General features: G+C 46.1%; 1 protein-coding gene across 1 annotated transcript in view; it reads left to right on the forward strand.

Annotated features, from left to right (window-relative positions):
* Positions 1-12,331, forward strand: part of LOC120944285 (protein mono-ADP-ribosyltransferase PARP14-like) — a 62,719-nt gene that overhangs the window by 26,125 nt on the left and 24,263 nt on the right. Inside the window, exons 6-8 of the mRNA XM_040358310.1 lie at positions 4,848-4,914; positions 6,478-6,627; positions 8,110-8,172. Coding sequence (XP_040214244.1) covers positions 4,848-4,914; positions 6,478-6,627; positions 8,110-8,172 — 280 coding nt within the window. The remainder of the gene's footprint in view (positions 1-4,847; positions 4,915-6,477; positions 6,628-8,109; positions 8,173-12,331) is intronic.

Here is a 12,331-nt window from a genome sequence, read left to right on the forward strand (position 1 = left end):
TGCTTCCAGTGCCTCACGACTCATCTCATAATCGGTCCCCAGCCCGTTGAAATAGCGGCAGAGTCTAGGTATCAGAATGGAACTAAACTTTTGCAAATATAAGGTCGTAAAGCCGTCCGGCCCTGGACTTTTCCCCTTAGCTGAGTTTTTTAGGGCGTAGCCTATTTCCTCCTCCGTTATAGGCTCCTCCATTTTTACGATTACTTGGTCATCTACCTTAGGCAAGTTTGCTTTCTGTAACACTGCCCTTATTTTGGCCTCTTTCTCACCGGGGTTCCAATTCTTTTGTTGTACGTCGTAAAGGCCTTCGTAATAGTTTCTAAAGACTTCAGCTATATCCCTAGTTGAATTGGCTAGTTCCCCATTCTTTTTCTTGATCTTTTCAATGAAGTTTCTGTGAAGGATATGTCAGTGTAAATCTCCCTGCTTGGTTAAATTGTGGGTTAGAGGTAAAATGGATTCATGTGTTACAAGCTATTGACATGTTAATGACCCGTCTGCAGCTAGTTTCTTATTTCAAAGGGATGTTAACCCTGTTTGCTGTGACTAGAGATGACTCATGTTATGTATTCTGATTGCTTCATTATGCGGTGCCAGGCTGCCCAGCTAATGTGTTCTGTACACCTTGTAATTAACTTCCCTGATGTCATTATTTAAAGAAAATGTGTCTCAGGTCGGCTCCGAATTGTCTGGCTATATTCTGTATGAGAACTCCAGAGTGGGTGAAAAGGGGGTGGAGCTCCCATTGTTCCTTGATTAAGGATTTAGCTTGTAAAACTGTATTTATAACCAGCAGCAAGCTGCCAATAAATCAGTCTTGGTTCCAGCATCCAGTCTTGACTCATGTGTGGATGATTCTGTGATGTTCTTGTATGGAGAGGAGGGAATGCTTGACGGGGATATCATACCGATACCGTCACAAATTGGTTGGTAGCAGCGGGATTTTCCCTTCTACTCCCCTTCACACCCGGATTCCAAGCCGACACTGGAAGAACTACTGGAAGTTCGTGGAAGGATTGCTAGCAACAAAACCAAGCGGGTCATCATAGCAGAATCAATGGAGCTAGACCAGGAGGACGGGATTGCAGCAACGCCAGCAGTACAAGAGATGGAGACACCAGTGATTCAGGAGGAGGAATCGCCAGCCAACAAGCTAATGAGAGAGAAGCTAGCGTGGTTCGGCCCGAACCCAACGCCGGATGTGGTGCTGAAAGTGATGGACCTGTTAGTAAACGCAGAGCTACAGAAGGCTAAACAAATAAGAGACGCAGAGCTACAGAAGGATAAACAAATAAGGGACGCAGAACTACAGTTAAAACTGGCAGCAGTCCAACAAGCAGCCGCACCTTCTCCGAACAGTGAGTACAGCACAGCAGACACAAGGAAGATTCCGTTTAGCGCTTTTAAAGCTTTTGATGAAAAGGACTGTGAGATTGATAACTACCTGGCGGATTTTGAGCGACAATGTAACCTGCACCGAATAGCTAGAAGAGAGTGGGTTGCAATATTGTCAGGCAAACTGTCAGGCAAAGCTTCTGATGCTTTCCGGACCGTGCCAGATCAGGATATCCATAGCTACGCCAGGGTTAAAGAAGTGCTCCTGGCTCGTTATGCAGTAACCCCAGAGTCCCACCGACAGAAGTTCAGGGACTCACGCAAAACCACGAAAGACTCTTACGCGGAGTGGGCATGCCAGTTGTCCCTGTCGGCCTCTAACTGGGTTAACAGCAGCCAGGCAACCACCGCAGAGGACATTTTGCAACTAATGCTCCTGGAGCAATTTTACAATCACATCCAGACGGACGTCAAAGATTGGGTGAGAGATCGCAGGCCCATGACTCTACCAGAGGCCGCGAAGTTGGCGGATGAATATGCGGATACTCGCAAGACAAACCAGGTCACACCACGGGTACAACCTCCACGACCAACGGTGCCCTCACACCCACCAGCCGCTAGATACCAACCGCCTAACAGACCGATGACATCGAGCCCTCGCTATCCACGCCAGGAGGACAACGAACAACGCTGCTTCCGGTGCAAACAGCTCGGTCACTTCAAGCAGAATTGCCCCATGAGTGACAACACCAGGTCAAATTGGTCTCAACCTGGGTACCGCCCACCAGCAGCAGCCCATTGTGTAGACTCGGCTTGGGATCCCCAGGAGCTGGGTCAGGAAGAACCATTGGGCACCCCTTACGAAGCTCTCATGGTACAATCTGTTATTACGGACAACAGGGAACACCATTGTCAGCTGGTCATGGGCGACAGCCATGAGCCGGAGGGCCTTGGAGGGAGCTGGGCAGAAAGAGGCACCGCCAGCTACCCTCCAAGAAGAAGAGGTCCTGGAAGTCATATAACCAGCGGACCTGGGAGGAGAAGAAGCGACTGGAGGAGATGGAATCGCAGCGGGCGCCCCAGATGCGGGCCGAGATGTTCGCCAAGGGCCCACCGGTGGCCCCTTACACCACCACCCAGTTCCTGATGATGAAGGACCACGTGGAGAGCCTGCAGGACATGAGCAAGCAGGATCTGATCCGTGAGTACATAGAGCTGGAGGAGTGCATAAGCCGCATGGAGGAGGAGAACAACCACCTGAGGTCACAGCGGGCTGACCCCCCCAGGCTCCATGAACTGGAGATGGAGCTGGAGAAGCTCAAAGAGGAGAACCGGCGGCTGCGGAGGGAGCAGGGGGTGGCTGACCTTATGGGGCTCTGAGTCCCCTCCCCCCCCGGACTCTGAGCACCAGTGCTACAGCATTTCAACAAATATAACTTTTTCTTTTTATGAATCTTCTGTGACTGTCACTTCAGAGCCATAACCTGCCCCTCCCATAGCGGGACACCTAGATGGCGGCGCACAGACCCATTCGCTGTCTTCACACTGACTTCTGGTGACTCTGCAGATCGCACAAAGACTTGGGGACTGACCGGCGTGTGATCTGACGACCCGGTGGCATACCTGAGTCTGAAGCAGTTGCCAAGGGAGGTCAGTCACGCCAAACGGAGTTAACCTCGGACTAAAAGCTCTGAACCTGTCAACCCTACTGGACCAGGGAAGGTCCAACCGGGTTTGCTGGAGCAGGGAGAAAAAGGGGGGCCATTGTGAAGGATATGTCAGTGTAAATCTCCCTGCTTGGTTAAATTGTGGGTTAGAGGTAAAATGGATTCATGTGTTACAAGCTATTGACATGTTAATGACCCGTCTGCAGCTAGTTTCTTATTTCAAAGGGATGTTAACCCTGTTTGCTGTGACTAGAGATGACTCATGTTATGTATTCTGATTGCTTCATTATGCGGTGCCAGGCTGCCCAGCTAATGTGTTCTGTACACCTTGTAATTAACTTCCCTGATGTCATTATTTAAAGAAAATGTGTCTCAGGTCGGCTCCGAATTGTCTGGCTATATTCTGTATGAGAACTCCAGAGTGGGTGAAAAGGGGGTGGAGCTCCCATTGTTCCTTGATTAAGGATTTAGCTTGTAAAACTGTATTTATAACCAGCAGCAAGCTGCCAATAAATCAGTCTTGGTTCCAGCATCCAGTCTTGACTCATGTGTGGATGATTCTGTGATGTTCTTGTATGGAGAGGAGGGAATGCTTGACGGGGATATCATACCGATACCGTCACAGTTTCTAATTTTCTTTTTTGTACCATTCTAGCTAAGTTCTTACTAGATTTATTCCCCCAGATGTATCTTTCTCTGTACCTTCTATTTAGTAGTCTCCTTGTTTCTTGCTCTGAGAATGCTCTATATTCATCTCTTTTTAGAGTCAATTCGTGGAGTGTTTCTCTCTTTTGGCCCTGTGTTTTATGGTCTAGTTCCAACTTATAAATTTCTTCTATTAAAGTTTTAAATTTCCTGGTGCTTTCTTTCTTTTTCCTTGCACCCTCAGCAAGAAAGATCCCTCTTATATATGCTTTGTGAGCATCCCATAGGGTTGCCCCCGAGGTCCCCTCTGTGTCGTTCTCCCGGAAATAGAATTCCAGTTCCTTTTGGACTCTCCCTACCACCTCTTCGTCCTCAAGTAAACTTTTGTCCAGTCTCCACACCGGTGGGTTTGTTTTCTGTAGTGATGTACTAATTTTTATAGTTATAGGGGCATGGTCTGAGATTGTCGTAATCTCAATTCCCGTATTCATTACCCTCTCTAGTAATCTATGGTCTATGAGGATATAATCTATCCTTGAGTATGTCCCGTGCACAGGGGAGTAGAAAGTGTAATCGCAGATTTTGGGATGAAGGGTTCGCCATACATCTATCATTTGATTATGTAACATTTGTTGTTTCAATTCTTTTAACTGCTCACTACTAGTCCCCTGTGCCCGGGACGAACTATCAAGAACGGGATTCATACAAAAATTAAGATCCCCCATTAACACCACATGTCCTACTTCGAAATCTTTTAATTTCCTTCGAATTTTGCTTACATATTTGACCGGGTTCACATTGGGGGCATAAACGTTTGCCAAGGTGTAGTCAACCCCTCCTAATTTTCCTTTCAGAAATAAGAATCTACCTTCGGGGTCAGTCAGTCTATCTCCCCAATGTGAACCGAACACCTCTAGCAAATCCTATAGTGACCCCCGCGAGACCTCTTTGATATTGTGTCTCCATAGAACCATGTAGGATAATTCGGGGAGTACATCTTAATGTTGGACTGTTGGATGTTAAGTGGGTCTCTTGTAGGGAATGGAATATCTTAAACGGCGTTAACCCCTGTCCCATTTGGGGTTCCGTTACATGCTCGTATTGCAAAACGCTTGTTAACCGCCTTATTCGCAATCTAAGGTTTCACTGTATATGAATTCTTGTGGTTCTCCACTCTAAATACTGTATTGTTGATTTCAGGCTTTCTCCTCTGAGCTGGAGAATAAGATCAACACTGGAGGACAGAAGAAAGAACGAAAACCCCAATGTAAGTTATATCCGTGCTCTGTGCAGGAACATTATAGACTCCATAGACTGCCAACTTTGAATCTCATTGCCCTTACGGAATGTGCAAAGTCTCCAATGGGGCCAAATGTCCATGGTTACTTTTTTCTGAATGTAGATTGCTTTATTACATTTCAGCAGTATGATTTTTATAACAGGCCAAATTTATGCCAAACAAAAACTGATACCTATTTTAGGTGCTACACAGGCTAAATGTTTTTTTACGATAGCTGTTGGAAGTGCTATGCTCTCCAAACTATAGATGGCACTGTAGTGATATACTAGTGTCTGTGTGTTCATATATGCTTGTACATTCTGCGCAGGAAAGACGTTTGTTTTCTCTGCTCTCTTATGTAATGCTGTTCTCAGACCTGTAATGCGGTTCTCACACCTGTAATAATTAGTCAGGTTGAAAAGAAACACAAGTCCATCCAGTTCAACCATAAAAAATATCGTACAATCCCATATACCCAATTCTATACCTACTGTTGATCCAGAGAAAGGCAAAAAACCCCAGCAGAGCATGAGATCCAATTTACTACAGCAGGGGAAATAAAACCCTTCCTGATCCCCCGAGAGGCAATCGGATTTTCCCTGGATCAACTTTACCTATAAATGTTAGTAGTTATATTATGTACATTTAGAAAAGTATCCAGACCTTTCTTAAAGCAATCTACTGAGCTGGCCAGACCACCTCTGGAGGGAGTCTGTTCCACATTTTCACAGCTTTTACTGTGACAAAACCTTTCTGCTTTCGGAGATGAAATCTTTTTTCCTCTAGACGTAAAGAGTGCCCCTTGTCTTTTGTGTTGACCGTAAAGTGAATGCTGTTCTCACACATGTAATGCTGTTCTCAGACCTGTAATGCTGTTCTCACTCGTGTCAGAACGCGGTGACGTAAAACACAACGACGTGCTGAAAAAAACCAAGTTCAATGCTTCCGAGCATGCGTCGACTTGATTCTGAGCATGCATGGATTTTTAACCGATGGTTGTGCTTACTAACGATCGTTTTTTTCCCATTGGTTAGGAATCCATAGGTTAAATTAAAGCAAGTTGGCTTTTTTTTAACCGATGGTTAAATAACCTATGGGGCCCACACACGATCGGTTTTGGCTGATGAAAACAGTCCATCAGACCGTTGTCCTCAGGTTAACCTATCATGTGTACGAGGCCTAATCCTGTTCTCAGTTTTGTAATGCTGTTCTCACACCTGTAATGCTGTTCTCACACCTGTAATGCTGTTCTCACACCTGTAATGCTGTTCTCACACCTGTAATCCTGTTCTCACACCTGTAATGCTGTTCTTACACCTGTAATCCTGTTCTCACACCTGTAATGCTATTCTCATATGAAAGTAAAGCTGAATTCTACACTCCAGATCAAGATCCCAGTGCCTCATCTTATCACGTAACCAATAAGAGCCAGTAAAAATATAATATATAATCTGTAAAAATATAGTGGCCTAAAAATAGATTTTATAGTGATGATCTGCAATACAATAATGGGGCTTTGCTGACCTCTTGCCCTTGTGATCTGTTTTGTAGCTTTCTTCGGGAATGTGAAAAGCCCGGCGCAGAATGTTTATGAAATGAAGATTGGATCTCTCACCTACCAGGTGAAAACTGGAGATATAACGAAGGAAAGGTGTGACGTCATCGTCAACTCAACCAATAACACGTTCAACCTTAAATCAGGTATTCCCAAGAATGTTGCTGGGCCCATAAAAGGTGAAGATCGTTTTTGAGAACTGGGAGATGACCGGAGCAACCTCACCATAAGACCACATAGAGTAGAGCCCACAATACAAGCCACTGAGCCATTGAGTGTTTTCTACCTGACAGAGCAGGAGGGGGGGCAAATAATTTATTCAAGGGGCTGCATGAGAAACTGGGACTGTCGTGGAAGAACAAACCAAAGTTTTAGTTTATAGTAAAAAAAATTTTTGATTAAACCAGAAGTCTTAGGTGAACGACGCTGGACTGGGAAGGCCGGTAAGTATGGAAACATATAGAAGACAAAGACTTTGTGTTTGTGAAGGAGGGAGCCTGAGATGGGTACAGCGAGGATTTCTGCAGATTCTGACCCGGAGTGAAGTTCCGGTGCACCCCTCACGGGATTTGCAACATGCAGGTACCAACACACTCGGAAGTCTTTTCACCTTAATGCATTAAGGTGAAAAAACATTTTCCTTTACAACCCCTTTAATTCCAAGGGATTTTAAAGTGCTGTCAGTGACCTCTAGTGTTGATCTCCAAAACTGACGTTAAATGACAGCATATTGTATCCCAAGGGGCTCCAGCAGCGACATTTGGATCTATTTTAGGCGATACAGAAGGCTTGTACTTCAGAACTGGACAGCCTCCCCTGAAGAAGCCGGATATGGGCGAAACATGTTGGGAAATCCACCTTACAGTGCTGTCCTGCTGATACTGTGATATACTGTACTTGCCAACTGTTTTATTCTTAATACATTTTTTATTTTGTTTCTCCAAAAAAAAATATTTTTAACCACTTAAGGACCGCCTCCTGCACATTTACGTAGGCAGAATGGCACGGCTGGGCACATGCTAGTACCCAGCCATGGGTCGCGGGCGCGCGCCCTTGACCCGGTCCGAAGCTCCGGGAACCGTGGGCCCGATCGCCGCTGGAGTCCGGCGATCGGTCCCCGGAGCTGAAGAACGGGGAGAGGTGAGTGTAAACACAGCTTCCCCGTTCTTCACTGTGGCGCCGTCATCGATCGTGTGTTCCCTTTTATAGGGATACACAATCGATGATGTCACACTTACAGCCACACCCCCCTACAGTTAAATGAGGTCACACATAACTCCATCAGCGCCCCCTTGTGGTTAACTCCCAAACTGCAATTGTCATTTTCACAGTAAACCGTGCATTTTAAATGCATTTTTTGCTGTGAAAATGACAAGGGTCCCAAAAATGTGTCAAAATTGTCCGAAGTGTCCGCCATAATGTTGCAGTCACGAAAAAAATCGCTGATCGCCGCCATTAGTAGTAAAAAAAAATGATAAAAATGCAATAAAACTATCCCCTTTTTTTGTAAACGCTATAAATTTTGCGCAAACCAACCGAATAGGTAGAAGAATATGTTTCTGGTTCTCACGAAACAAATACTGAATCGCATTTTGGGAATGTGAAGCTGATATGTTGTGTTCTTGCAGGAGTCTCTAAAGCCATCCTGGAAGGAGCCGGGCCTTATATAGAAACTGAATGTGCCATGCTGGGTAAGAAACTTTATCAATCATTTTTTACATGGCTACGTATCTGCAGCAGGGCTGGACTGGGACAAAAATTTTGCCCCCGGACTTCATCCAGACTGGCCCACTTTGACAGGTCTCTTCCACAGCGGCCGGACAACTCCCGCACCCCCCCCCCCCCCCGGCCACCCAAGCCCCCTCTCCCCCTTCACTAGCCACTAGCCATTTATTAGAGTAGAACGGCTGTGTAACGGTCAGGGGTTAACACTGTTTACGATATTCCATTCCACCAACCCAAGACAGCTTATCCGACACTCCACAATCCAGCAGACAGTACCCATTCCATTCCCCAGAATAACGAGACACAAGCTCTGTTTCTGGTTCCAAACAAATGAATATTTTAATAGTAAACTCAGCTTGTTATATACAGTTAGAAACCAAATATGGACAATGGCTCTACTCCACCCACAACATGACACAAGGAACTTCAATACACATTCTGTTAGATAATGACATTCAGATGAGCTAATTACTAATCATTACCCAGACGTTCTGACTCCGCGACAAGCTGTTCTCACCTGATACACAATACACAGACGTCTGACCTTTAGAAGGAGCTAAGTCACATTCCACATCTTATCATCAATAGACTTTCACACAATACAGTGTCATTAGCATACACAATGAAATATCTTAGGAGCCAGGCTTAATTAACACAATAGACAATAGAATGCAATCACAGCAAGCTTTCCTCACTACAGCCAGGTAGCTGGAGGCGATTAACATCAATCAACATCTCAACAGTCTTATGTTCCACATTGAAGGAGACACTCTATTGACCTGTTGTGTTCAGAATTAAAAACTTGTAATATTTCAAGATATCCTGCAATACATGAATTATCATTACTGTCCCATCTCATGTAATCCATGATATCATTTCTCAGTCATCCTATGCCCCTATTGGACATAGGATGACCCTAGACCCAAGAGTCATTAGTGAAGCTGGCACAGGAGTACCCCGTATCCTTCAAAAGTCTCTGGGTATCACGGGCCATACCGTTACATCCTGGTACTGGTACTCTTATAGGCAGTACCAGTGGGGAAGCTAGACATTATTTCACGGGGGCAAAGAATCAGTTCGGTACCCCCCCCTTATGGGACAAGATTAGGCAGAAGTGGGAAACTCCCAGGCCATAGCTGTTGAGTCAGCTGTCTGTGCCCTCCCTCATGCTCCTCTGTCATCCCCCCTGCTCCTTTGGTACTCCCCCTGTTTCTTTGTGCCCCCCCAGGTGAGCGCTGTGGGCAGGGAGAGGAGGTGAGCGCTGCAGGAAGGGAGAGACAGAGGAGCGGAGGGGGGCGGCGGTCCGCTGTCACTGAAGCCAGCCAACTGAGCCATCGGCCCACCGGGAAACTCCCTGTAGTCCCAATGGCCAGTCCATCCCTGATCTGCAGTATAAAGTATGTAAGACATGGCTGCCTATGACTGCTAGTATTAGGAGATTTGATGACAATGTCACTGTGCTGCTCACTGTTCTCCTAGCTGGAGGCTCTGAGATGAGGAAGCAAAGCCTTGCCTCTACCAAAATGGCCACCTCCAAACAGTGAAACAGTGATCATTAAGCTATTGTAAGCAAGTAATAGCGAAAATATCAGCTGTAGGAAAACCAGAAGTCACCATTGTCAGAAGCCAAAAACCAAGATCAGGAATCAGAAGAAACGTCAGCCAGGCCAAGTCATACACAGGAACACAGCAGAGACACACTGGAGATGTTGACCACGCGAGGGCACAGAGGGAATGAGCAAAGCTGTTTAAATAGCCAGAAGGGGCTTGCTGTAGGCTGGACTAATGAGGCAGGTGATGTTAAACAGGTGAGTCACTGTGGAAAATAACCACTGGTAATTAACCGACATCTAAGCAGCCTTGAGCACTGAAAAAAAAGAGCTGCAAGTAACTAGCAGAAGCTCAGCCCTGACACAAGCCACACTGGCGGGGGGGATACAGGCTCACCCATGGTGCAGGGTCTAAGCACTAACCGGTGTTCACTAGAGTTCCCGATGGTGGAGATGGGTTTTTCTGCATTTTAGTACCAGGTTCGCAGTCCTCAGGATCGCCCCCACCAGGAGGCGAACAAGCCATGGTCCAGTAGCAGATAAAGCAGGTAGGGATCAAGCAGAAGCATAGTCAAGGAACAAGCCAAAGTTGGTAGTGAGTGGTAGTGAAGATTCGGACTGAAGCAAGAGAGACAAGAGTGAGATATTGGCTGGAGAGAGAGAGCACAATCATCTGGCAAACAGGAAGTGCAAAGGCATGGCTTAAATAGGAAGTTCATGGGAAGAGCAAGGAGTTGGCTTACATCTCAGCTCCATTAGCATGACTGCCCAGCGATGTGTGAGCTCGGCTTTTTATTCATAAATCACAAAAGCAAATGACAAACAGGAAGTGATAACTCCAGCAGCCAATCACTTCCTCCATGGGAAGTGATTTCACAGGAAGTAACCTTTACACAGGAAATTACCTAACAGGAAATCCTTCCAACAGGATGAGTTAATACAAACAACCAATGAATAACGGCTAAAGGAGTCCTATGGGTGTGTCTGAGCAGAGACAGGGTGTATGTCTTTACCTGGAAGCCATGTTGCTCAACTAAACAAAGGAATCCCCATGGCTGAACAAAGATGAACTCCGTCTCTGACCATAACAACTCAAAGACTCCCGTATTTACCACGGATAGGAATCCTTATTCTGAGTTGTTACAGAAAACAACGCATACCCGGATTATACTACCGTTCCTTGTGGATGGGAGGCTATCTGCAGGTGCATGCTACAAAACTCGAAGTGTGCTGATCAGACACAGCAGAGACAAGAGCGTACATCCGCCTATAACCAATAATGTCCTTGCGGAGCGAACATATCCCCCCAGACGATCGTTCTGTGCAATGCACAGTGGCCCTTCGCTGGCGGACATATCTCCACTCTGCAAACACCTCTCTCCAATCCCAGGAAGTTTTCCACTACCAGACGGGACTCAACCAGCGTCAGTCTGCCCCAGTCAGCTCTTTAGAGGGGGCTGCGGGAGTACTAACACTGTGCGACACTATGACAATACATATTAAATGCATCTTTTATAAAATTTCCACAACAGCATGAAAAGATTTCCATCAAATAGGGTTTTCGGCATATGATTCAGAACTGATGGGCCACATCTAATGCCTCGTACACACGTACAGGATTTCCGAGGGGAAAAGTTCCTGTCGAAAATCCCGAGGAGAAAGTCGAGAACCTGCTCAGTCAGTCTTTCCCCTACACACGGCCGTTTTTTTCTGACAGGAAAACTACCAAAAAACGCTGGGCAAAAGTCCGCCGGATTTCCCGGCTGGAAAAAAGAGAACTGGTTCTCTTTTTTTTGTCTGGTTGTTTTTGGGCAGTTTTCCTGTCCGAAAAACTGCGAGGAGCCCAGATTCCCGGCCACAAGCTCTTCTCACAGTTTTCCTGTCTGGAAAACTGATCGTGTGTACGAGGCTTCAGACTTATAAGAGTTTTTTTGACAATTTCTTTTTTTTAAATATAAAAAAACAATGTTCCCCGAAGTAGATCTATCGTCAATCATGACGCCCGCTGGCACTGCCAGACCCAAATGAAACTCTCCGCCGTCAGTGGAGGCTGACCGCCTACTGCAGGCTCCACCATTTGACAGTTCTTATATAGGTTAGGGCAGGGCTGGTGCAAGGAATTTTGACACCCTAGGAGAAACCTAATTTTGCCGCCCTAGGAGAAACCTAATGCAGCCTCACCAGCGCCCATCAAATGCAGCCTCACCAGGCTATTCACTGTGCCCTGACTGGACAAAGCTTTGCCCAATCAAGGCTTAGAATGCACTGTGCAGCATGCAGTGCATTGCAGGGCATTCGGCGGGGCGAACATCCGCAGAATGCCCTGCAAATTCGTATGTTCATCGAATGGGCAAACAGGCGATGTTAGGGCCAAACTTTTGCTCGGCCTGATCCACTCGCGTAACTCTACTAGCCAGGTGTGTCAGAGGGGACAGAGCAGTTCACAGAGTCATGGAAGAACAGAGAATCCGTCATACCAAGCGGCTCCTCTTGGGGTAAGCGCCGCAGTATAATAAAATAGATATTATTTTTTATGTCTTTGTGACTTTCAATGATCGTGGTCCCAAATTAATGA

Source organism: Rana temporaria, chromosome 6 (genome assembly GCF_905171775.1).
Source record: "Rana temporaria chromosome 6, aRanTem1.1, whole genome shotgun sequence".
NCBI lineage: Eukaryota > Metazoa > Chordata > Amphibia > Anura > Ranidae > Rana > Rana temporaria.